General features: G+C 44.9%; 1 protein-coding gene across 1 annotated transcript in view; it reads left to right on the forward strand.

Moving 5' to 3' along the window:
• Positions 1-15,437: 15,437 nt before the first annotated feature.
• Positions 15,438-27,905, forward strand: part of LOC137331203 (leucine-rich repeat-containing protein 31-like) — a 49,424-nt gene continuing 36,956 nt past the window's right edge. Inside the window, exons 1-3 of the mRNA XM_067994815.1 lie at positions 15,438-15,498; positions 18,797-19,045; positions 22,135-22,284. Coding sequence (XP_067850916.1) covers positions 15,486-15,498; positions 18,797-19,045; positions 22,135-22,284 — 412 coding nt within the window. The 5' untranslated portion in view covers positions 15,438-15,485. The remainder of the gene's footprint in view (positions 15,499-18,796; positions 19,046-22,134; positions 22,285-27,905) is intronic.

A 27,905-nucleotide genomic window follows, 5' to 3' on the forward strand; every position in this document is an offset into this window, starting at 1 on the left:
TCATCTCTAATCTTCACTTCTTGCCCAATGTACTTGAATATGTTGTCACCTGTCCCACAATTCCCTCCTCTGAATCCCTTTAGTCGGTTTATTCCCTGCCCACTGTGACTGACGTCTCCAAGTCACCAATTGTCTCCATTCTGACTGTCACCATGGTGCTTTGTCCTTCCTGACCCCTCTCTATAGCACTCAACACATCAATAATGCTGCCATCCTCCTCCACCACCTCTTTTTCCAAGGTCCACTTGCATGATTCCACTCCTACCTATTCCAACTCAGCCAGCATATCTCCAGCCACCTCTGTTACTTCTCTCCGCCCCTCCCCCACTCCATATTGCATCCGGATCTATCCTTGCCTCCTCTTCCTCATCTACATGCTGTCCCTTGGTGACACCATTCATGTACATGTGGAAGCTGATCCCATGTCTATGGATGACACCAATAATCCCTTTGAACCCATATCATAGCCGTTATTGAGACTGCTGATGTCTACCTCTGCAAAATTGCTTGCCTCCATCTCTACCTCTCCCCACTGTCACTGAAACGCTTATCCACAACTTTGTCACCTCTAGACTCAATTTATCCCAACTCCGTCCTTGCTGGTCTCCCAACCTCCACCTTCCATTGACTCCAAATTGTCCAAAACTCCACCACCTGCATCCGATCCCAGACTAACCACCACTGACCCATCATCCCCATCCTTTCTGACTTACACTGGCTTCCTTTCCCCCCAAATGATTGGAATCTTAAATCATCTACAGATCCCTCCACAGCCTTGCCTACTTACCCTCTGCAATTTCCTCCAACTTTCATTCCCTTCCCTGGTCCTCCTGACTCTGGCCCTGTGTGCTGCTCCTTTTTGCTTTGGGCCTTCAGCCATCTCAGCCCTGTTTTTTGAAACTCCTCTCTCTTGTAAGGATAAGATATATGCTCATGGAGTTGGGGGTAATATATTAGCATGGATAGAGGATTGGTTAACGGACAGAAAACAGAGAGTAGGGATAAACGGGTCATTTTCATGCTGGCAGGCACATAGAAACATAGAAAATAGGAGCAGGAGTAGGCCATTTGGCACTTCAAGCCTGCTCCGCCATTCAGTATGATCATGGCTGATCCTCTATCTCAATACCATATTCCCGCTCTCTCCCCATACCCCTCTTTGTGTCTAGAAATCTATCTAGCTCCTTCTTAAATATATTCAGTGACTTGGCCTCCACAGCCTTCTGTGGTAGAGAATTCCACAGGTTCACCACCCTCTGAGTGAAGAAATTTCTCCTCATCTCAGTCCTAAATGTCCTACCCTATTCTGAGTCTGTGACCCCTTGTTCTGGACCCTCCAGCCAGGGGAAACATCCTCCCTGCATCCAGTCTGTCTAGCCCTGTCAGAATTTTATCTGTTTCAATGAGATTCCCTCTCATTCTTCTAAACTCTAGTGAATACAGGCCGAGTCGACCCAATCTCTCCTCATACGACAGTTCTGACATCCCAGGAATCAGTCTGGTGCATCTTCGCTGCACTCCCTCTTTGGCAAGTATATCCTTTCTTAGGTGAGGAGACCAAAACTGTGCACAATACTCCAGGTGTGGTCTCACCAAGGTCCTGTATAACTGCAATAATACATCCTTGCTCCTGTACTCAAATCCTAACCTCTTATGTGGGACTGAAAATCCAAATACACCACATCTACTGGATCTCCCTTATCTATCCTACCAGTTACATCCTCAAAAAAAACTCCAGTAGGTTTGTCAAACACTATTTCCCTTTCATAAATCCATGTTGACTTTGTCTAATCCCGTTGATATTTTCTAAGTGTCCTGTTATCACATCCTTCATAATAGACTCTAGCATTTTCCCTACTACTGATGTTAGGCTAACCAGTTTGTAGTTCCCTGTTTTTTTTCTCTCTCTCCTTTTTAAATACATTTGCCACCCTCAAATCTGCAGGAACTGATCCATAATCTATAGAATTTCGGAAGATGACAACCAATGCATCCACTATTTCCATGGCTACCTCTTTTACTATTCTAGGATGCAGATTATCAGGTCCTGGGCATTTATTGGCTTTCAGTCCCATTAATTTCTCCAGCACTTTTTTTTACTAATACTAATTTCCTTTAATTCCTCCTTCTCACTCGCCCCTTGGTTCTCTAGCATTTCTGGGATCTTATTTGGTTCTGTCTTCACTGAAGAGGAAGCAAAGTATTTGTTGAATTGCTCTGCCATTTCCTTGCTCCCCATTATAAATTCTCCCGTTTCACTGTAAGGGACCTACATTTGTTTTCACTAATCTTTTTCTTTTTACATACATTGACTGGGACAGCCATAGCATTAGGGGCTTGGATGGAGAGAAATTTGTTGAGTGTATTCAGGAGGAATTTCTCATTCAGTATGTGGATGGCCCGACTAGAGAGGGGGCAAAACTTGACCTCCTCTTGGGAAATAAGGAAGGGCAGGTGACAGAAGTGTTAGTGAGGGATCACTTTGGGACCAGTGATCATAATTCCATTAGTTTTAAGATAGCTATGGAGAAGGATAGGTCTGGCCCAAAAGTTAAAATTCTAAATTGGGGAAAGGCCAATTTTGATGGTATTAGACAGGAACTTTCAGAAGTTGATTGGGAGAGTCTGTTGGCAGGCAAAGGGACGTCTGGTAAGTGGGAGGCTTTCAAACGTGTGTTAACCAGGGTTCAGGGTAAGCACATTCCTTATAAAGTGAAGGGCAAGGCTGGTAGAAGTAGGGAACCTTGGATGACTCGGGAGATTGAGGCACTAGTCAAAAATAAGAAGGAGGCATATGACATGCATAGGCAGCTGGGATCAAGTGGATCCCTTGAAGAGTATAGAGATTGCCGGAGTAGAGTTAAGAAAGAAATCAGGAGGGCAAAAAGGGGATATGAGATTGCTTTGGCAGATCAGGCAAAGGTGAATCCAAAGAGCTTCTACAAATACATAAAGGGCAAAAGGGTAACTAGGGAGAGAGTAGGGCCTCTTAAGGATCAACAAGGTCATCTATGTGCGGAACCACAAGAGATGGGTGAGATCCTGAATGAATATTTCACATCGGTATTTACGGTTGAGAAAGGCATGGATGTTAGGGAACTTGGGGAAATAAATAGTGATGTCTTGAGGAGTGTACATATTACAGAGAGGGAGGTGCTGGAAGTCTTAACGCGCATCAAGGTAGATAAATCTCCGGGACCTGATGAAATGTATCCCAGGACGTTATGGGAGGTTAGGGAGGAAATTGCGGGTCCCCTAGCAGAGATATTTGAATCATCCACCGCTACAGGTGAGGTGCCTGAAGATTGGAGGGTAGCAAATGTTGTGCCTTTGTTTAAGAAGGGCGGCAGGGAAAAGCCTGGGAACTACAGACCAGTGAGCCTGACATCTGTAGTGGGTAAGTTGTTAGAGGGTATTCTGAGGGACAGGATCTACAGGCATTTGGAGAGGCAGGGACTAATTAGGAACAGTCAGCATGGTTTTGTGAGAGGAAAATCATGTCTCACGAATTTGATTGAGTTTTTTGAAGGGGTAACCAAGAAGATAGATGAGGGCTGTGCAGTAGACGTGGTCTACATGGACTTCAGCAAAGCATTTGACAAGGTACCGCATGGTAGGTTGTTACATAAGGTTAAATCTCATGGGATCCAAGGAGAGGTAGCCAATTGGATACAAAATTGGCTTGACGACAGAAGACAGAGGGTGGTTGTCGAGGGTTGTTTTTCAAACTGGATGCCTGTGTCCAGCGGTGTGCCTCAGGGATCGGTGCTGGGTCCGCTGTTATTTGTTATTTATATTAATGATTTGGATGAGAATTTAGGAGGCATGGTTAGTAAGTTTGCAGATGACACCAAGATTGGTGGCATTGTGGACAGTGAAGAAGGTTATCTAGGATTGCAACGGGATCTTGATAAATTGGGCCAGTGGGCCGATGAATGGCAGATGGAGTTTAATTTAGATAAATGTGAGGTGATGCATTTTGGTAGATCGAATCGGGCCAGGACCTACTCCGTTAATGGTAGGGCGTTGGGGAGAGTTATCGAACAAAGAGATCTAGGAGTACAGATTCATAGCTCCTTGAAAGTGGAGTCACAGGTGGATAGGGTGGTGAAGAAGGCATTCAGCATGCTTGGTTTCATTGGTCAGAACATTGAATGCAGGAGTTGGGATGTCTTGTTGAAGTTGTACAGGGCATTGGTGAGGCCACACTTGGAGTACTGTGTACAGTTCTGGTCACCCTATTATAGAAAGGATATTATTAAACTAGAAAGAGTGCAGAAAAGATTTACTAGGATGCTACCGGGACTTGATGGTTTGACTTACAGGGAGAGGTTAGACAGACTGGGACTTTATTCCCTGGAGAGTAGGAGGTTAAGGGGTGATCTTATAGAAGTCTATAAAATAATGAGGGGCATAGATAAGGTCGATAGTCAAAATCTTTTCCCAAAGGTAGGGGAGTCTATAACGAGGGGGCACAGATTTAAGGTGAGAGGGGAGAGATACAAAAGGATCCAGAGGGGCAATTTTTTCACTCAAAGGGTGGTGAGTGTCTGGAACGAGCTGCCAGAGGCAGTAGTAGAGGCGGGTACAATTTTGTCTTTTAAAAAGCATTTGGACAGTTACATGGGGAAGATGGGTATCGAGGGATATGGGCCAAGTGCAGGCAATTGGGACTAGCTTAGTGGTATAAACTGGGCGACATGGACATGTTGGGCCGAAGGGCCTGTTTCCATGTTGTAACTTCTATGATTCTATGAAAAGCTTTTATAGTCTGCTTTTATGTTCCTTGCACATTTACGCTCATTCTATTTTTCCCCTCTTAATCAATCTCTTGGTCCTTTTTTTGCTGAATTCTAAACTGCTCCCAATCCTCAGGTTTGCTACTTTTTCTGGCAACTTTATATGACTCCTCTTTGGATCTACTACTACCCTTAATTTTTTTTGTTAGCCATGGTTGGGCCACTTTTCCTATTGTGTTTTTGCGCCAGAAAAGAATGTATAACTGTTGCAATTCATGCATTCATTCCTTAAATGTTATCCATTGCCTATCCACCGTCATGCCTTTTAATGAAGCTTCCCAATCTATCATAGCCAACTTACTCCTCATACCTTCGTAGTTTCTTTTGTTTAGATTTAGGACCCTAGTTTCGGATTGGGCTACTTCACTTTCCATCTTAATGAAGAATTCGGTCATGTTCTGGTCACTCTTCCCTAAAGGACCCCGCACAAGAAGATTATTAATTAACCCCTTCTCATTATACAATGCCCAATCTAGGATAGCCTGTTCCCTAGTTGGCTCCTTAACGTACTGGTCTAAAAAAACCCATCACCTACACACTTCAGGAATTCATCCTCCACAGTATTATTGCTAATTTGGTTTGGCCAGTCTATATGTAGATTAAAGTCACCCATGATTACTGTAGTACCCTTGTTACATGCATCTCTAATTCCCTGTTTGATCCCATCCCCTACATTACCACTACTGTTTGGAGGCCTATAGACAACTCCCACCAGTGTTTTCTGCCCCTTGGTGCTTCTTAACTCCACCCAGACTGATTCTACACCTTGATTTTCTGAGCCAATATCCTTTCTCACTATTGCTCTGATTTCATCCTTTACTAACAACACCACCCCACCTCCTTTTCCTTTTTGCCTGTCCTTTCTAAATATCGAATACCCTTGGATATTCAGCTCCCAGCCTTGGTCATCCTGCAGCCATGTCTCCGTAATCGCAATTATACCCGTTTACATCTATTTGCACTGTTAATTTGTCTATCTTATTACGAATGCTTTGTGTATTCAGATACAGTGCCTTTAGATTTGTCTTTTTAATATTTTTAGACATCTTAACATTTTTTTTGTACTATGGCCCAATTTGTCTTATTACCATTTTTTCTTACCTGGACCCTATTTGTTAGTGCACTCTTCTGTTTGTACACTCTGTCCCTTCCTGACACAAGCTGGTTACCCTTACCCCAATCACTTTCCTGCACTGCGTCCTTGTCTTTTCTCTTTAGCATTCTCGATTTCTGTCCACCAGGACCCTCCCACCCCCCCCCCCCCAACCACCGCCTCCCTCCTTTTTTAGTTTAAAGTCCTATCTACCTCCCTAGTTATTCGATTTGCTAGAACTCTGGTCCCAGCATGGTTCAGGTGAAGCCCGTCCCAGTGGAACAGCTCCCTCTTTCCCCGGTACTGGTGCCAGTGCCCCACGAATCGAAACCCACTTCTCCCACACCAATCTTTGAGCCAAGCATTCATCTCCCTGATCCTATTGACTCTATGCCAATTTGCTTGTGGCTCAGGTAATAATCCAGAGATTATTACCTTTTGTGGTTCTGCTTTTTAATTTAGTCCCTAGCTGCTCAAACTCTCTCAGCAGAACCTTTTTCTTAGTCCTACCTATGTCGTTGTTTTCTGTTCTTTATTCGTTCATGGAATGTGGGTGTTGCTGGCAAGGCCGGCATTTATTGCTCATCCCTAATTGCCCTTGAGAAGGTGGTGGTGAGCCGCTGCCTTGAACCGCTGCAGTCCGTGTGGTGAAGGTTCTCCCACAGTGCTGTTAGGAAGGGAGTTTCAGGATTTTGACCCAGTGACGATGAAGGAACGGCGATATATTTCCAAGTCGGGATGGTGTGTGACTTGGAGGGGAACGTGCAGGTGGTGTTGTTCCCATGTGCCTGCTGCTCTTGTCCTTCTAGGTGGTAGAGGTTGCGGGTTTGGGAGGTGCTGTTGAAGAAGCCTTGGCGAGTTGCTGCAGTGCCTTGCCAGCAATGCCCACATCCCATGAACAAATAAAAAAAAAAAAAAATGCTCTTCTACACTCCTCATTGAACCAGGGTTGATCCTCTGGCTTGTTGGTAATGGTAGAGTGAGGAATATGCCGGGCCATGAGGTTACAGATTGTGTTGGAATACAATTCTGCTGCTGCTGATGGCCCACAGCGCCTCATGGATGCCCAGTTTTGAGCCGCTAGATCTGTTCTGAATATCCCATCCAGCATGGTGGTAGTTCCACACAACACGTTGGATGGTGTCCTCAGTGTGAAGACGGGACTTCGTCTCCACAAGGACTGTGCGGTGGCCACTCCTACCAATACTGTCATGGACAGATGCATCTGTGACAGGTAGATTGGTGAGGACGAGGTCAAGTAGGTTTTTCCCTCGTGTTTGTTCGCTCACCACCTGCCGCAGGCCCAGTCTGGAAGCTATGTCCTTCAGGAATCGGCCAGCTCGGTTAGTAGTGGTGCTACCGAGCCACTCTTGGTGATGGACATTGAAGTGTCCCACCCAGAGTACATTCTGTGCCCTTGCTACCCTCAGTGCTTCCTCCTAGTGGTGCTCAACATGGAGGAGGACTGATTCATCAGCTGAGGGAGGAGGACTGATTCATCAGCTGAGGGAGGAGGACTGATTCATCAGCTGAGGGAGGACGGTAGGTGGTAATCAGCAGGAGGTTTCCTTGCCCATGTTTGACCTGTTGCCGTGAGGTCCAGAGTCAATGTTGAGGACTCCCAGGGCCACTCCCTCCTGACTGTATATCACTGTACCGCCACCTTGGTCGGTCTGTCCTGCCGGTGGGACAGGACATACCCAGGGATGGTGATGGAAGAGTTTGGGATGTTGGCTGAAAGGTATGATTCTGTGAGTATGGCTATGTCAGGCTGTTGCTTGACTAGTCTGTGGGACAGCTCTCCCACTTTTAGCACAAGTCCCCAGATGTTAGTGAGGAGGACTTTGCAGGGCTAACTGGGCTTGGTTTGTCTTTGTCGTGTCCGATGCTGAGTGTTCTACTGCCGGGTGGTCCGTCCGGTTTTATTCCGCCACGGCAGCTGGCGAATTTAAATTCAATTAATTAAATAAAAATCTGGAATTAAAATACTAGTATCAGTAATGATGGCCATGAAACTACTGGATTGTCGTAAAAACCCATCTGGTTCACTAATGTCCTTTAGGGAAGGAAGCCTGCCGCCCTTACCCGGTCTGGCCTATATGTGACTCCAGACGCACAGCAATGTGGTTGATTCTTAATTGCCCTCTGAAATGGCCGAGCAAGCCACTCAGTTGTAAAATCTCGCTACGAAAAGTCATAACAAGAATAAAACCGAACGGACCACCCGGCATCGGACCACTAAGCACCGGACACGACAACGGCAAAACACCAAGCCCAGTCGACCCTGCAAGGTCCTCCTTACCAACATCTGGGGACTTGTGCCAAATTTGGGAGAGCTGTCCCACAGACTAGTCAAGCAACAGCCTGACACAGCCATACTCACAGAATCACACCTTTCAGCCAACATCCCAAACTCTTCCATCACCATCCCTGGGTATGTCCTGTCCCATCAGCAGGACAGACCCACCAGAGGTGGCGGTACAGTGATATACAGTCAGGAGGGAGTGGCCCTGGGAGTCCTCAACATTGACTCTGGACCCCATGAAATCTCATGGCATCAGGTCAAACATGGGCAAGGAAACCTCCTGCTGATTACCACCTACCGTCCTCCCTCAGCTGATGAATCAGTCCTCCTCCATGTTGAACACCATTTGGAGGAAGCACTGAGGGTAGCAAGGGCACAAAATGTACTCTGGGTGGGGGACTTCAATGTCCATCACCAAGAGTGGCTCGGTAGCACCACTACTGACCGAGCTGGCCGAGTCCTGAAGGACATAGCTGCTAGACTGGGCCTGCGGCAGGTTGTGAGCAAAGCAACACGAGGGAAAAACTTACTTGACCTCGTCCTCACCAATCGACCTGTCGCAAATGCATCTGTCCATGACAGTATTGGTAGGAGTGACCACCGCACAGTCCTCGTGGAGATGAAATCCCGTCTTCGCACTGAGGACACCATCCAACGTGTTGTGTGGCATTACCACCGTGCTAAATGGGATAGATTCAGAACAGATCTAGCAGCTCAAAACTGGGCATCCATGAGGCGCTGTGGGCCATCAGCAGCAGCAGAATTGTATTCCAGCACAATCTGTAACCTCATGGCCCGGCATATTCCTCACTCTACCATTACCAACAAGCCAGGGGATCAACCCTGGTTCAATGAGGAGTGTAGAAGAGCATGCCAGGAGCAGCACCAGGCGTACCTAAAAATGAGGTGCCAACCTGGTGAAGCTACAACTCAGGACGACATGCATGCTAAACAGCGGAAGCAGCATGCTATAGACAGAGCTAAGCGATTCCACAACCAACGGATCAGATCAAAGCTCTGCAGTCCTGCCACATCCAGTCGTGAATGGTGGTGGACAATTAATCAACTAACGGGAGGAGGAGGCTCTGTAAACATCCGCATCCTCAACGATGGCGGAGTCCAGCACGTGAGTGCAAAAGACAAGGCTGAAGCGTTTGCAACCATCTTCAGCCAGAAGTGCCGAGTGGATAATCCATCTCAGCCTCCTCCCGATATCCCCACCATCACGGAAGCCAGTCTTCGGCCAATTCGATTCACTCCACGTGATATCAAGAAACGGCTGAGTGCACTGGATACAGCAAAGGCTATGGGCCCCGACAACATCCCAGCTGTAGTGCTGAAGACTTGTGCTCCAGAACTAGCTGCGCCTCAAGCCAAGCTGTTCCAGTACAGCTACAACACTGGCATCCACCCGACAATGTGGAAAATTGCCCAGGTATGTCCTGTCCACAAAAAGCAGGACAAATCCAATCCGGCCAATTACCGCCCCATCAGTCGACTCTCAATCATCAGCCAAGTGATGGAAGGTGTCGTCGACAGTGCTATCAAGCGGCACTTACTCACCAATAACCTGCTCACCGATGCTCAGTTTGGGTTCCGCCAGGACCACTCGGCTCCAGACCTCATTGCAGCCTTGGTCCAAACATGGACGAAAGAGCTGAATTCCAGAGGTGAGGTGAGAGTGACTTCCCTTGACATCAAGGCATCATTTGACTGAGTGTGGCACCAAGGAGCCCTAGTAAAATTGAAGTCAATGGGAATCAGGGGGAAAACTCTCCAGTGGCTGGAGTCATACCCAGCACAAAGGAAGATGGTAGTGGTTGTTGGAGGCCAAGCATCTCAGCCCCAGGGCATTGCTGCAGGAGTTCCTCAGGGCAGTGTCCTCGGCCCAACCATCTTCAGTTGCTTCATCAATGACCTTCCCTCCATCATAAGGTCAGAAATGGGGATGTTCGCTGATGACTGCACAGTGTTCAGTTCCATTCGCAACCCCTCAGATAATGAAGAAGTCCGAGCCCGCATGCAGCAAGACCTGGACAACATCCAGGCTTGGGCTGATAAGTGGCAAGTAACATTCGTGCCAGATAAGTGCCAGGCAATGACCATCTCCAACAAGAGAGAGTCCAACCACCTCCCCTTGACATTCAACGGCATTACCATCGCCGAATCCCCCACCATCAACATCCTGGGGGTCACCATTGACCAGAAACTTAACTGGACCAGCCATATAAATACTGTGGCTACAAGAGCAGGTCAGAGGCTGGGTATTCTGCGGCGAGTGACTCACCTCCTGACTCCCCAAAGCCTTTCCACCATCTACAAGGCACAAGTCAGGAGTGTGATGGAATACTCTCCACTTGCCTGGATGAGTGCAGCTCCAACAACACTCAAGAAGCTCGACACCATCCAAGATAAAGCAGCCCGCTTTATTGGCACCCCATCCACCACCCTAAACATTCACTCCCTTCACCACCGGCGCACTGTGGCTGCAGTGTGCACCATCCACAGGATGCACTGCAGCAACTCGCCAAGGCTTCTTTGACAGCACCTCCCAAACCCGCGACCTCTACCACCTAGAAGGACAAGGGCAGCAGGCGCATGGGAACAACACCACCTGCACGTTCCCCTCCAAGTCACACACCATCCCGACTTGGAAATATATCGCCGTTCCTTCATTGTCGCTGGGTCAAAATCCTGGAACTCCCTTCCTAACAGCACTGTGGGAGAACCGTCACCACACGGACTGCAGCGGTTCAAGAAGGCGGCTCACCACCACCTTCTCAAGGGCAATTGGGGATGGGCAATAAATGCCGGCCTTGCCAGCGACGCCCACATCCTGTGAACGAATTAAAAAAAAAAAAATTCTTATTATAACATTTTGTAGCGAGATTGTACATTTAGAACCATAGAAGAACCGTACAAAAGATACGGCACAGAAGTGAAATCGTGTCCACGCCGGCTCGAAGAACCACCAGGTGCCCATTCTAATCCCACCTTCCAGCACCCGGTCCGTAGCCCTGCAGCTTACAGCACTTTAGGTACAAGTCCAGGCACTTTTAAAAAGAGTTGAGGGTCCCTGCCTCTACCACCAATTCAGGCAGTGAATTCCATACACCCACCACCCTCTGGGTAAAAAAGTTTTTCCTCATGTCCTCTCTAATCCTTCCGCCAATCAGCTTAAATCTATGTCCTCTAGTTCTTGAACTCTCCGCTAGGGGAAACAGGTACTTCCTGTCTACTCTATCTGGGCCCCTCATAATTTTGTACACCTCAATCAAGTCTCCCCTCAGCCTCCTCTGCTCCAAGGAAAACAACCCCAGCCTATCCAATCTCTCCCCGTAGCTGCACTTTTTTAGCCCTGGCAACATTCTTGTAAATCTTCTCTGCACTCTCTCCAGAGCAATTACGTCCTTCCTGTAATGTGGTGACCAGAAATGCGCACAATACTCCAGCTGTGGCCTTACCAGCGTTTTATACAGTTCCATCATTACATCCCTGCTTTTGTATTCTATACCTCGGCTAATAACGGAGAGCATTCCGTATGCCTTCTTCACAACCTTATCTACCTGTACTGCCACCTTCAGAGACCTGTGCACATGCACTCCAAGGTCTCTCACTTCCTCTACCCCTCTCAATATATTCCCGTTTACTGCGTATTCCCTTTTACTGTTTGCCCTCCCTAAGTGCATTACCTCACACTTCTCCGGGTTGAACTCCATTTGCCACTTTTCCGCCCACTCCACCAACCCATTGATATCTTCTTGGAGTCTACAGCTATCCTCTTCACTATCAACTACACGGCCAATTTTTGTGTCATCTGCAAATTTACCAATCATGCCCCCTACATTCAAGTCCAAAACATTAATATTTACCATAAACAGCAATGGACCCAACACTGAGCCCTGTGGCACACCAATGGAAACAGATTTCCATTCGCAAAGACATCCATCGACTTTTACCCTTTGTTTCCTGTTACTGAGCCAATTTTGGATCCAATTCACCACATTGCAGATGGAGTTTAATTTAGATAAATGTGAGGTGATGCATTTTGGTAGATCGAATCGGGCCAGGACCTACTCCGTTAATGGTAGGGCGTTGGGGAGAGTTATAGAACAAAGAGATCTAGGAGTACAGATTCATAGCTCCTTGAAAGTGGAGTCACAGGTGGATAGGGTGGTGAAGAAGGCATTCGGCATGCTTGGTTTCATTGGTCAGAACATTGAATGCAGGAGTTGGGATGTCTTGTTGAAGTTGTACAGGGCATTGGTGAGGCCACACTTGGAGTACTGTGTACAGTTCTGGTCACCCTATTATAGAAAGGATATTATTAAACTAGAAAGAGTGCAGAAAAGATTTACTAGGATGCTACCGGGACTTGATGGTTTGACTTACAGGGAGAGGTTAGACAGACTGGGACTTTTTTCCCTGGAGAGTAGGAGGTTAAGGGGTGATCTTATAGAAGTCTATAAAATAATGAGGGGCATAGATAAGGTCGATAGTCAAAATCTTTTCCCAAAGGTAGGGGAGTCTATAACGAGGGGGCATAGATTTAAGATGAGAGGGGAGAGATACAAAAGGGTCCAGAGGGGCAATTTTTTCACTCAAAGGGTGGTGAGTGTCTGGAACGAGCTGCCAGAGGCAGTAGTAGAGGCGGGTACAATTTTGTCTTTTAAAAAGCATTTGGACAGTTACATGGGTAAGATGGGTATAGAGGGATAGGGGCCAAGTGCAGGAAATTGGGACTAGCTTAGTGGTATAAACTGGGCGACATGGACATGTTGGGCCGAAGGGCCTGTTTCCATGTTGTAACTTCTATGATTCTATGATTCTATTTCCCTCTATCCCATGGGCTTTTACCTTTGTGCCATGTGGGACCTTGTCAAATGCCTTACTAAAATCCACGTAGACAACATCCACTGCACTACCCTCATTAATCTGAGGGCAATTAAGAATCAACCACATTGCTGTGGGTCTGGAGTCACATATAGGCCAGACCGGGTAAGGACGGCAGGTTTCCTTCCCTAAAGGACATTACTGAACCAGTTGGGTTTTTACGACAATCCGGTAGTTTCATGGCCACCATTACTGATACTAGTTTTTTTTATTCCAGATTTTATTTAATTAATTGAATTTAAATTCCCCAGCTGCCGTGGTGAGATTTGAACTCATGACTCCGGATTATTAGTCCAGTAACATAACCACTATGCTACTGTACCCGGTATTACCTACCCGTACCTACATGGACCAGGACAACTGGATCCTCCCCCTCCCACTTCAAGTTCTTCTCCAGCCTGGAGGAGATGTCCTTTACCCTGGCACCAGGTAGGCAACTTAGCCGTCGGGACTCATGCTCCTGGCTGCAGAGAGCAGTGTCTATCCCCCTAACTATACTGTCGCCTACTACAACCACCTTCCTTTTTACTTCCCCAGCCTGAACGGCTTCCTGTATCACGGTGCCGTCGTCAGCTTGCTCATTGTCCCCACAGTCCCCGCACTTGTCCACAAGGGTTGCAAGAACCTTGAATCTATTGGACAAGCGCAGGGACTGAGGCTCCTGCAATACTACCTCCTGGATCCCCGTACCTGCCTCACTCGCAGTCACACCCTCCTGTCCCTGACAATGTGTCAATTCTAAAGTATTTAATCTAAGGGGTGTGGCTGCCTCCTGGAGAATAGAAAAGCAGAATACTTTTTAAATGGTGAGAAAATATCAATTGTTGATGTTCAGGGCGATCTGGGTGTCCTCATACAAGAAATACAAAGTTAATATGCAGGTACAGAAAGCAATTAGGAAAGCAAATGGCATGTTGGCTTTATTGCAAGGGGTTTGGAGCGCAAGAGTAAGGAAATCTTGCTACTGTTGTACACTGCTTTGGTGAGACCTCACCTGGAATATTGCGTACAGTTTTAGTCTCCTTATCTGAGGAAGGATATAATTGCCTTTGAGGCAATGCAACAAAGGTTCACTAGATTGATTCCTGGGATGAGCGGGTTGTCCTATGAAGAGAGGTTGAGTAGAATGGGCCGATACACTCTCTGGAGTTTAGAAGAATGAGAGGTGATCTCGTTGAAACATATAAGTTTCTAAGGGGGCTTGACAGGGTAGTTGCTGAGAGGTTGTTTCCCCTGGCTGGCGAGTCTCGAACTCGGGGGCATAGTCTCAGGATAAGGGGTCGGCCATTCAAGACTGAGATGAGGAGGAATTTCTTTACTCAGGATTGTGAATCTTTGGAATTCTCTATCCAGAGGGCTGTGGGTGCTCAGTCGTTGAGTATATTCAAGGTTGAGATCGATAGATTTTTGGACTCTAGAGGAATCAAGGGATATGGGGATCGGGCAGGGAAAGTGGAGTTGAGGTCGAAGATCAGCCATGATCTTATTGAATGCTCCTATTTCTTTTGTTTCTACATTCGTATAGAATTATATAATATTGAGCTAGAGTTGTTAGGTTGAAACGCACTTTAGAGAGAGACACATTTGTACCAGACAGGTATTTATCACAGCAGGAGGAATGTGAAGAAGAAATTTCGATTGCCAGTATAGCTAAGGGAATTGTTTCTTTTGCAATAAAGATTGGATGAGATAAGACATCAAAGGATAGCATCTGTATCAACAGCAGAGCGGTAGTGATTGTTTTTAAAACTCAGGAACTTTAGCTGCCTTCTCAGGAGAAGTATCGTGATCGTCCTGCAGGGGCATTGCTCATGATTCCTGGGGAGTTCTTTACACGTAAGTTTCAAGATGTAGGACTGTGCGTTGCTCTGTATCTAGTCTGAGGGTGAATGTTTTGAAACAATAATAATGAAATTAATTGTTCGACATATTACTGTCTCTAGCTTTCATGTCTGTTATTAAAAGGATAAGGATTATCGAACACCTCTCCCATTTCCAATGGATGAAATTTAAAATATTTATCCTCATCTACAAAACCCTCCACAACCTTGTCCCATCTTATCTTTGCAATGTTCTTCAGCCAGCAACCCTGCTCTTTGGTTTCCTCCCAACCCTTCTGCTTCTCCATTTCTCAAATCTTTCAGAAAATGCATCTCTCCAAACAAGCTTTTGGCCATTTCTCTTAACCCACTCTCAAAGGCTCCCACTTGCTCTTTTTGTTGAGCCTTTGGATTTTTTTTTACACTGAAGGTATTATAGAAAATGCAAACTGTTGTTATAAAATAGCTAATGGCCTTTTTCTGTAAAATTCTTGTGTTGCTGAAATAAATAATATTTTTCTGGTTTAAGGGTGTGCACAAGGAGAAAATAGTGTGGCCTAGGATTTGTGCCAAAAATGGAGAACACAGGTATTGTATGATTATTATTTCTTAAATCATAATTCAATGGAGGTGCTCTCTAAAGATCGAACAACTCATGTGCATTATCAATATTATGTTAGAGCTAGTGATTCAACAGATAATAAACTATATGTAAAAGACTTGAATAGGACCCCTGGCAGCAGCTCTGAAGTGCTAGATTGTATAAATGCAGAGATTAGACACGAGTGTAACAAAGGCATAGTGGTCTTAATGGAGGACTTTAACCTTCACATAGATTGGGAAAAGCAGAATAGCAACTGTCAGAAAGGTAGTGAATTTCTTGAGTGTGTCCGGGATAGTTTTCTACAGCAGTATGTCCTAGAGGCAACAAAGGGGCAAGCCATACTAGATTTAGTAATGAGTAATGAACCAGATTTAGTTAACAGCTTAACTGTGCGTGAACATCTATCCAATAGCAATCATAACATGATCGAGTTCAATGTAGTGTTTGAAAGGGAAAAAAGTGAATCAGCTGCTAAGATTCTAGACTTGGGTAAGGCCGACTTCAATGGGATGAGCCAGAGACTGTCCACAGTAAACTGGGCAAATCTGTTAATGGATAAAACGACTGATGAAACATTTAACGAGATACAGAACCAGTTTATACCCCTGAGGGGCAAGAACTCTACTTGCCAAAAAAACAGCCATGGACGACTGAAGAGGTAAGGGATAGTATAAGGCATACAGAAAGGGCATACAAAACGGCAAGAAATGGCACAGATCCTGGCGAATGGGAAAGATACAAAGATCACCAAAGGGTCACAAAACTGATAGTAAGAGCTACAAAAAGAGAGTATGAAAAGAAACTTGCAAGGGATATCAAAACCAATACAAAGAACTTTTATAATTAAATTAGGAAAAAGAGGGTGGTCAGGAGCAGTGTTGGCCCCTTAAAAACTGAGTGGGGATATTGTCATTGACAATGGGGAAATAGCGGACATGTTGAACAATTACTTTGCATCAGTATTTACAGTAGAAAAAGAGGATAGCATGCCAGAAATTCCAAGAAAATTAATATTGAATCGGGGACAGGGATTCGATTAAAATTAACATAAGTAAAGCAACAGAAATGAAGAAAATAATAGTGCTAAAGAGTGACAAATCCCCAGGACCAGATGGTTTCCATCCCAGGGTTTAAAGGAAGTAGGTGAGCACATTGCAGATGCCCTAACTATAATCTTTCAAAGTTCGCTAGATTCAGGAACTGTCCCTCTAGATTGGAAAATTGCATATGTCACTCCGCTTTTTAAGAAAGGAGAGGGAGGGAAACCAGGGAATTATAGACCAGTTAGCCTAACATCTGTTGTGGGGAAAATGCTGGAGTCTATAATTAAGGATAGGATGACTGAGCACCTCGTGAATTTTCAGTTAATCAGAGAGAGCCAGCATGGATTTGTGAAAGGTAAGTCGTGCCTGACAAACCTGATTAAATTTTTTGAAGAGGTGACTAAATTGGTGGACAGGGGAATGTCAATGGATGTTGTTTATAATGGACTTCCAGAAGGCATTTGATAAGGTCCCACATAAGAGACTGTTAGCTAAGATAGAAGCCCATGGAATCTAGGGAAAAGTACAGACTTGGTTAGGAAGTTGGCTGAGCGAAAGGCGACAGAGAGTAGGGATAATGGGAAGGTACTCACATTGGCAGGATGTGACTAGTGGAGTCCTGCAGGGATCTGACTTGGGGCCTCAATTATTCACTATTTATTAATGACTTAGATGAAGGCATAGAAAGTCTCGTATCAAAGTTTGCTGATGACACAAAGATTGGTGGCATTGTAAGCAGTGTAGATGAAAACATAAAATTACAAAGCGATGTTGATAGATTAGGTGAATGGGCAAAACTGTGGCAAATGGAATTCAATGTAGACAAATGTGAGGTCATCCACTTTGGACCAAAAAAGGATAGAACATGGTACTTTCTAAATGGTAAAAAGTTAAAAACAGTGGATGTCCAAAGGGACTTAGGGGTACAGGTACATCGATCATTGAAGTGTCATGAACAGGTGCAGAAAATAATCAATAAGGCTAATGGAATGCTGGCCTTTATATCTCGAGGACTGGAGTACAAGGGGGCAGAAGTTATGCTGCAGCTATTCAAAACCCTGGTTAGACCACACCTGGAGTACTGAGAGTAGTTCTGGTCACCGCACCTTCGGAAGGACATATTGGCCTTGGAGGGAGTGCAGCGTAGGTTTACTAGAATGATACCCGGACTTCAAGGGTTAACTTACGAGGAGAGATTACACAAATTGAGGTTGTATTCTCTTGAGTTTCGAAGGTTAAGGGGTGATCTGATCGAAGTTTCTAAGATATTAAGGGGAACAGATAGGGTGGATAGAGAGAAACTATTTCCGCTGGTTGGGGATTCTAGGAGTAGGGGGCACAGTCTATAAATTGGAGCCAGACCTTTTAGGAGTGAGATTAGAAAACATTTCTACACACAAAGGGTGGTAGAAGTTTGGAACTCTCTTCCGCAAACGGCAATTGATACTAGCTCAATTGCTAAATTTAAATCTGTGATAGATAGCTTTTTGGCAACCAAAGGTATTAAGGGATATGGGCCAAAGGCAGGTATATGGAGCTAGATCACAGATCAGCCATGATCTTATCAAATGGCGGAGCAGGCATGAGGGGCTGAATGGCCTTCTCCTGTTCCTATGTTCCGATGTCACACTTTTTGTACAAAATATCAAGAAATCACATTGAACGATCTTCAAAAGAATAACCTTGAATATAGATGACTTTGAGATAAGTTATCACCAAGCAGAGAAGCCAAGGAGCTGCTAATTTGGAGACGTCCAACAATAATATTAACTTCTAATTTACATCAGGATGACCTTATTTTGAGCACATAACACAGGGAGCTGTGATCTGAAAGGGGTAGGACAAGTTAATGCCTGAACATAATTATGATTCAGAACCCAGTGTATCTGACGATCAGCTCGTAAATGTTTTGAACTTTTAAGGCATACCTCCCCCCGCCCCCCCCCCCCCAGTTTTCTCCCCATGTCTCTTGAAGGAGCTGCCTTTTGCTGGAGTATTATGGTATGGGCATTAACAGCCCCCCTTACCTTGCTGAGTCACCATTCTGTCTGTGTGTGTAGAAATTAGCTGTTGATAGTATTCAACTGAAGAAGACTTCATAGCTCAGCTTGATCCTGTCCTTGTTTCTCCCAGTGTTTGAGTGAAAGTGCATAAAATGACCAGTCTGATAGCCTGTTGAATCTCTATACAAACTATCTTGGCTAATATAAGACTAGTGCACGATCATTGTTCTTTTTAGGCTCCACACAACACAAGGATGAAAGCAGTACAAAGCTCTCGAGGTCTCCCTTTGATCTGATCGTGAACCAGATCTGGAGGAATAAATCTTTCTCAGAGAGATGGCCACGATCTTCAGTGTCTCGCTTCTTCAAGTTGTCTGAGAATTCTTCAGAAAATTCTAATAAAGCCGCCTACATCACAGAAAACCAGGAAGTGGGAAAAACATTACTGGATTCAGAAAATAAAGAGAATATTTCAAAGATATCAGGTAACCAGAACTGTCATTTTGTAATCTGAGGAGCAGGCCTTGATCAGTTAAAAGGACTGAAGAAAACAAATCCCCTCGACACATAGGGCTCGATATTAGGAGGGAGGCGGGTTGGCAGCGGGGGGTCAACTGGGCACGCGAAAGCAGCCTAATTGAAGGCACTTACCTTGGCTTCCGGGTTTTGCGCTGGAAAGCTGCGCAGCGGGCGGACTGCGCACCCGCATCATAGGCTGTCAGCTGGAGGAGCCCTGTTTAAAGGGGCAGTTCTCCACTGACTGATGCTGCAGAAAATAGAAAAAAATTACAGCATGGAGCAGCCCAGGGGGAAGGCTGCTCCCAGGTTTAATGATGCCTCACTCCAGGTCCTACTGGATGGGGTGAGGAGGATGAGGAGGAGGACAACAGAGATCTTTTCCCGAGAGGACGGGATGAAGTGGACTGCCTCTGACACCACGAAGGCCTGGCTCGAGGTGGCAGAGGAGGTCACCTGCACCACCAACATATCGCCCACCTGCATACAGTGTAGGAGGTGCTGCAATGACCTAACTAGGTCAGCGGAAGTGAGTACACTTATTCATTCCCCTACACTCCGTCTGCCACATCACCGCCCCCACCCCACATCTCCTTCTGCATTGCCAACACTACTCTATCACATCACTCCTCATACCCACTCAAAGCTCATCCTCATCTTACCTGCACTTACTCACCTCGCCAATACTCATGCCACCACTACCACTCAACCCAATCCTCATACAATCTCATGGCTCCGTCTCATACCCTCTCGTGCATCTCTTTCACGGTCAGCCTCACCCAACCTGCCACTACCTGTGCTGCAGCCACAGGGCATGCATCACATATGTGCAGTAGGAAGTGTAAGGCAAACGTGTCGTGAGCATGAAGGGGATGCACAAGGGTGTTTGAGGGTTTGTCATGGTTTTTATTTATATTTGATTTCTGATCAACTCACATTACATATTATATTGTCACCACTACTGCCACATCTTTTCAAATCTTGTCTGGTTTGTGCAATAATGCCCTTTCCTGAGGATCACAATGAAGACCCACACCTGATGCCACCCATTGTGTCACTGCAGAGTGGGTGTAGGTGTATTTGCAGGGCTCTTTTGTGCAGACGACTGAGAGACGTCGGCGATGTCCCCGGTGGCACCCTGGAAGGATGCGGAGGAGAAGTTGTTGAGGGCAGTGGTGACTTTGACAGCGACAGGTAAGAATATGGTGCTCGGGCCAGCCGGGAGCAGCTCGGCATGAAAGAGGCTGCAGATGTCCACGATTACATGTCGAGTGACTCTGAGCCTCCGTGTGCACTGCTGCTCAGAGGTCCAGGAGGCTGAGCCTTGGTCTGTGGACCCTGTGGCGAGGGTAGTGCCCTCTGCGACGCATCTCTCTCTGCGGTTGCCCTCCCTCCTGCTGTGCAGGTGGATGTGTCACAGCACTGTGTTGTGGAGCGCCACGTGTCAGAGGTGGACGATGAGGCTGGTGATGCTGTTTGTCCTCCGAGGACGTCACAACTGCAGCTATAGCGGCCCCCATCCAGAAGATGTACGTTTGAGGGGGTCCACAAGGTAGGTAAATGTGTTTGCACACCGGGGTTGAGGTTCCAAGTTGGTGAATTTTATTGTTGGGATGAGGGTGGTGGAGGCCAAACTTTGTCCAAAGTGACAGAGTGGCCTCCTGCAATGAGTGAGGGTCTCCCCATCCCCCCACCTGTCAAATGGACCTTTGCAGCTGCCACAGGCTGATGGCTGCAACACGTCCATTTCAACTGGGAGTGTTTACCCCAGTACGGGAAACAGTCTCAGTTGAGTTGAAAAATCCCACCCCTACTAAAATATCCTACAAATCAGGTCTGCTAACAACCTGAACTATCACATTAATTGCCTTAAGTGGGATCCCCCTGGCTTTAATTGCCGGTGGGAGTCCCGCACGCGGGGGCTGAGCGCGCATCAAAGCGCGTCACTGGGGAACCCGGAAGTCGGCAGGTTGGAGCCGGGCTCCGGACCCGCCTCAGGAATCCCCGATTTCCGGAGCCCCCCCGCCACGAGCCTGCCGGCTCGGATGTCTGAAAATCGAGCCTGTACTGTGGGTGAAGGCTGAGAGGCACTGGCTATGTTAATGAAAGATTCTTTGGGTATGGGAAAGGTTCTGCATGATTGTAAGCAAATAGCTGCAGTGCCAATAATTAAAAAGGGAGAAAATTGGAGCCCTGGACACTCCAGCCTTGCAGTATGATCAGATTTCCAGCATCCACAGTATTTTGCTTTTGTTTTATTGTTTAATGCACTGTCTCTTCTCTCCCGGGAATGCCCATCTTGAAGTCCTGCTCTTCCCTCTGGGCCTTTCCCTTTTGTTCATTCCCTCCCCCATTTTCCCTGGCTCTGTATTTGTTTAAAAGCTGTTCATCTCTAACATCTTCCAGTTCTGATGAAAGGTCATCGACCTGAAACATTAACTCTGTTTCTTTCTCCACAGAGGCTGCCTGACCTACTGAGTGTTTCCAGCATTTTCTGTTTTTATTTCAGATTTCCAGCATCAACAGTACTTTTTGTTTTAGCCTTGCATTAATGCTGGATAAAGTAATGGAAACTATACTAAGGAGTAGGTTGGAGGAGTACCTGTGTAGTAATAATTTTAATGAGTAACAATCAGTGTGGATTTGGGAGGGGAAGGTTCTGTTTGAAAAGATTTCTTGACTTTGGGGATGTTATAAATAAATAGCTGGTGGAAGTGCCTCAGTTTCTATGATGTACTTTGGATTTGCTGAAAGCCTTTGACAACTGCATAAGAAATTAGATTAAACAATATGAAATTGAGTAACTGTGTGAGGCGTAGAATTGGAATGGGTGCAGTCCGGCAAGGGTCAACGTTGGACCCTTGGTATTTCTTATCTACATATAGGACCAAGATCCAGAAAGCAATTGTAAGCTTGTTATCTTTACCTACTCATGTTTACAAACTAAAATGTTTGTTAAATGGCAAAGTTGGAGTCCCTGCTTGGATTTATCACCATTGAAATCTGATTGCCATCCCTCGCACCTCCACTTAGAATGATTGCCTTTTCTTTCATTAAGATGAATTGAAGTCCACAGACCTTGAAGAGCAGAATGCAGCCAGGTGGGGTCGAGTCGTTGAGTTTACTGAGAGACTGGGGAAGAAGCCACACCACAAGTGCATGAATCTCAATAATAGTCAACTCACTGCCAACGATGCTGTTCAGTTGGGTAAGTTTATCCAATATTACAAGCCATGGGGTCTGCAGTGCTTTTGGCACATTAGCCTGCTAAAGGCAAAAGCATTGTGCAAAGCTGAGCTTAAAAAAGCAAGAGGAGCATAGGCCATAAATGGGAATCAGCAAACGGTAAATTTAAAATAGGCATCAATAACTCAATGCTAAATCCTTGAAAAATCTGCCACACAGGGTAGTAGAGGCAAAACACTGGGATTTGTCAAATTATAATTGGATGCTATAAGAGGAAAGTTAGCAGATGAGCTTTAGTGGGCTGCAAGTCCTGTGCTCCACTGAATTATGCAATCCTAGAATCATAAAATGATACAGTACAGAAGGCAGCCACTTGGCCCATCATGCCTGTGCCACTCTTTTTGAATGAGCTATCCAGTTGGTTCCACTCCCCTGTTCTTTCCCCATAGCCCTGCAAATTTTTCCCCTTCAAGTATTTATTCAATTCCCTTTTGAAATTTATTATTGAATCTGCTTCCACCACCCATTCAGGCAGTGAATTCCAGATCATAACAACTTGCTACGTAAATTTTTTTTCCTCATCTCCCCTCTGGTTCTTTTGTCAATTACCTTAAATCTGTGTCCTCTGGTTACTGACTTTTCTGCCACTGGAAACAGTTTCTCCTTATTTACTCTATCAAAACCCTTCATGATTTTAAACACCTCTATCAAATTTCCCCTTAACCTTCCCTGTTCTAAGGAGAACAATCCCAGCTTCTCCAGTCTCTCCACATAACTGAAGTCCCTCATCCCTGGTACCATTCTAGTAAATCTCCTCTGCACCCTCTCTAAGGTCGTGACATCCTTCCTAAAGTGTGGTGCCCAGAACTGAATACAATACTTCAGCTGGGCCCTAAGCAGTGTTTGATAATGGTTTAGCATAATTTCTTTGCTTTTATACTCTATGCATTTAATTATAAAGCCCAGGATTCCATATGCCTTTTTAACAGCCTTCTCAACTTGTCCTGCCCCATCTTCAAGAAATGGGTACATACACCCCCAGGTCTCTCTGTTCTTGAATCCCCATTAAAATTGTACCATTTAGTTTATATTGCCTCTCCTCATTCTTCCTACCAAAATGTATCACTTCACACTTCTCCGCGTTAAATTTCATCTGCCATGTGTCTGCCCATTTCACCAGTGTGTCCACGTCTTCATGAAGTCTATTACTATCCTCCTTGCTATTTACTACATTTCTGAGTTTCATGTCATCTGCATCTTTGAAATTATTCCCTGTATACCCAAGTCCAGGTCATTACTATACATCAAGAAAAGCAGTGGTCCTAATACTGACCCCTGGGGAACACCACTGTAAACTTCCCTCCAGTCTGAAAAACAACCGTTCACCACTACTCTCTGCTTTCTGTCCCTGAGCCAATTTTGTATCCATGCTGCCACTGTCCCTTTAATCCCATGGGCTTCAATTTTGCTAACCAGTCTAATAAGTGGTACTTTATCAAACACCTTTTGAAAATCCATATTTACAATATCGACCGCACTACCCTCATCAACCCTCTCCGTTACTTCATCAAAGAACTCAATCAAGTTAGTCAAACATGATTTGCCTTTACAAATCCGTGCTGGTTTTCATTTATTAGTCCATATTTTTCTTAGAGACAATTAATTTTGACCGGATTATTGTCTCTAAAAGTTTCCGCACCACCGATTGTTACTACAGGCCAGTAACCGGGTTTATCCCTCTCCCCTTTTTTTAAAATGGGGAGACGGAGCTAATCCAGGTTATTATAGGTCAGTTAGATTAACCTCTGTGGTAAGGTGAAATTCCCACTGATCTAGATAAAGAGAAAATAATTAGAGAAAATAATCAGCATGGATTTCAAAAGGGACGATCGTGCTTGACAAACCTCTTTTAATTCTTTGAGGAGGGAACAGACATGGTGGGTGTAGTGTTCATGGACTTTAGGAAAGCTTTTGACAAGGTACCACACAGGAGATTACTGGAGAAGATTAAGAGGTATGGAATTCGGTGGCGAATAGCAAACTGGGTTAAAAATTGGCTAGAAGGGAGAAAAGAGAGAGAGTAGGAGTGAAGGACAGTTTTTCAGAGTGATTGGAAGTTGGTAGTGGTGTTCCACAGAACTATTTGTTTGCATAGAAATACATAGAAGTTAGAACACAGAAACAGGCCATTTGGCCCAACTAGCCAGTGTTGGTGTTTAGAACCATTTGCTCATGTGAAGGATAATCACATTTACCTGCCCTGTTTCTCTATCCCTTCATCCACCTATCCAATGTAATCTTGAATGTTGACAGTTTCTGCCTCAACCACTAACCCTGGAAGTGAATTCCCCAGCCTCACAACTCTCTCTGAATTCTAAATCCCTTGCATTTAATCTTGTATCTATAGCCCCTCGTTCCTGACCCATCAATGTGGAGGATTGATGCCAACTGGTTGGGCCAAAGGGCCTGTTCCTGTGTGGTAACTTATATGTATTCTATGTAAATATTTATCACCTTTCCTCTTAAATATCCCAAATGTTTCAGCTTCAATAGATGCTTGTGGTAAAGCATTCTATATTCTAAAACATTCAGCCTACCCCTTTATGCCTGTAGTATCTATCCGGAGTTTATATCCCGTCATTACCGATTCACCAGTGAAAATAATTTTTCAGTAATGATCCTTTTAATAATTTTGAGTACTTCTGTTAGGCCCCTGTCTGAACATTCTCTGCTCCAGTGAATACTGCCTGTTTTTCAAATCTTTACTATATTCCCTCATCCTCTGTACCATTCTACTGAATCTACATTGATTCTTTTCCAATGCTTCGCTATCCTTTTTATACTGGGATGCCAAAACTACACACAGTTCTAGTGACTGATGCAGGTTTATCATTGATGACAGAAGCAGACACATTGTCCCATATGTGAAACTGAGAATCCCATTTGCCCTTTTAGACTTTTCTCCCGTGCAGTCCTCCTTTTGAAGGATGGTTTCACTCCCCATTTATTTCTCCTTTTTTTACTCCGTTGACAATTTTTCCATTTTTTAAAAATTCTTTTTCCGAAATGTGCTCCTTCACATTTATTCATGATGTGACACACACACATCTGCCCTTTTTCCTAACACTTCTTTCATTCTGCAGTTTCCTTTATCGTTCTTCAGTTTTCCTGCCTCCTATTTGATATTGTCAGAAAACATTCCTTTGGTAGCCATTTCCAAATCACTTATGTGTATGGTGATCAGGAGAAATCCCAGTACAAAATCCTGGACACCCCACTAGCTACATCTTGTCAATCTCAGAAATATTCATTTACTCCTATCCTCTTTTCTGTCCTTTGACCATCTTTCTACCAAATGCTGCAAATACCCAGCGGGTCTGTCAACATCTGGGAAAAAAGGAAAATATTTCCAGCATTTTCCCCCTCTATCCACTTTTACCTTCAATGCTAAAGCTCCCAATTTTCAAAGCAAGCCTAACTTACTTAACCTTTCTTCATAACTGAAACTCCTCGTTGCTGTATCCACTCCGAGGCAATGATATAGTTTCTATGATTAGATGAGCAGAATTGTTCCAGATAGATTTGGCCAGTGCCTCACACTGGAGTCCCAGACTATGGAGGTAAGTTAAATGCACCCACCTGATGCACAGCGAAGCCCCACAAGCAGCAAGCAAATGGATAATATTTTTGGTGATATTCGTTGAGGGAGAAATGTTGGCTTAGCTCCCTGCCCTTCGAATAGTATCTTGGGATCTTTTAAGTCCACCTGAACTGACAAATTTAATGACTATTTTTAAAGATGGATAATCTGAAGCTGATTTAAGAGGAATGCATGTTCTAAATAGAACAGAAGAATTTTTCAGAATAGGAAAATATCATTTGGCCCAAAAACCTCATTATTTTATCCATAATCCCTCAATCCATTTTCTCTCCAGAAATTTTATCTTGTTACTTGCATCTGTTTTTACATAGAATCTACAGCACAGAAACAGGCCATTCAGACCAACTGGTCTGTGCTGGTGTTTATATTCCACACGAGTCTCCTCCCACTTTAATTACCTCTTCTGACACTGTCCCCGTATCGCTCGACTCTCTTCTCCCTCGTGTATGCATCAAGCCTCCCCTGAAATGTGTCAGTGTTATCTGCATCAACCCCTCCATATGGCAACGAGTTCTACATTCTCACCACTCTCTATGTGAAGAAATTCATCCTGAATTCTTTATTTGATCAGTTAGTAGCTATCTTTCAATAATAATGTCCCCTTGTTCTGGACTCCCCCACAAGTGGAAACAGATTCTTTATATCCACCCTATTCTACTGGTTTGATAATATGCACTTGTACAGCTGCTGTTTCCAATGTGGACGAAGGGGATCTGCTTTCCTGCGATCCTGCTTTTGAAGGTTTATGTATCACAGGTGAGAGGATTGAAAACAAGTGATTTTGCAATTTTTGAATTTATAGAATCATAGAAGTTACAACATGGAAACAGGCCCTTCGGCCCAACATGTCCATGTCGCCCAGTTTATACCACTAAGCTAGTCCCAATTGCCTGCACTTGGCCCATATCCCTCGATACCCATCTTCCCCATGTAACTGTCCAAATGCTTTTTAAAAATAGAAATTTGGTTATCCTAAGTATGTTTAAATTAATGAAGCCTCAATAAGCTTGTAGCAAAACAACATTCTGCATTTATATAGCAATTGTTATGCTTTAGAAGGACATAAATAGATTTCATAGAATCTTAGAAAGGTTACAGCACGGAAGGAGGCCATTCAGCCCATTGAGCCGACATAAGAACATAAGAAATAGGAGCAGGAGTAGGCCAATCGGCCCCTCGAGCCTGCTCCGCCATTCAATAAGATCATAGCTGATCTGATCCTAACCTCAAATCTAAATTCATGTCCAATTTGCTGCCCGCTCCCCGTAACCCCTAATTCCCTTTACTTCTCGGAAACTGTCTATTTCTGTTTTAAATTTATCTAATGATGTAGCTTCCACAGCTTCTTGGGGCAGCAAATTCCACAGACCTACTACCCTCTGAGTGAAGAAGTTTCCCCACATCTCAGTTTTGAAAGAGCAGCTCCTTATTCTAAGATTATGCCCCCTAGTTCTAGTTTCACCCATCCTTGGGAACATCCTTACCGCATCCACCCGATCAAGCCCCTTCACAATCTTATATGTTTCAATAAGATCGCCTCTCATTCTTCTGAACTCCAATGAGTAGAGTCCCAATCTACTCAACCTCTCCTCATATGTCCACCCCCTCATCCCCGCGATTAACCGAGTGAACCTTCTTTGTACTGCCTCGAGAGCAAGTATGTCTTTTCTTAAGTATGGAGACCAAAACTGTATGCAGTATTCCAGGTGCGGTCTCACCAATACCTTATATAACTGCAGCAATACCTCCCTGTTTTTATATTCTATCCCCCTAGCAATAAAAGCCAACATTCTGTTGGCCTTCTTGATCACCTGCTGCACCTGCAAACTAACCTTTTGATTTTCTTGCACTAGGACCCCCAGATCCCTTTGTACTGCAGTACTTTCCAGTTGCTCGCCATTAAGATAATAACTTGCTCTCCGATTTTTCCTGCCAAAGTGCATAACCTCACATTTTCCAATATTGTATTGCATCTGCCAAAT

Source organism: Heptranchias perlo, chromosome 13 (genome assembly GCF_035084215.1).
Source record: "Heptranchias perlo isolate sHepPer1 chromosome 13, sHepPer1.hap1, whole genome shotgun sequence".
Taxonomy (NCBI): Eukaryota; Metazoa; Chordata; class Chondrichthyes; order Hexanchiformes; family Hexanchidae; genus Heptranchias; species Heptranchias perlo.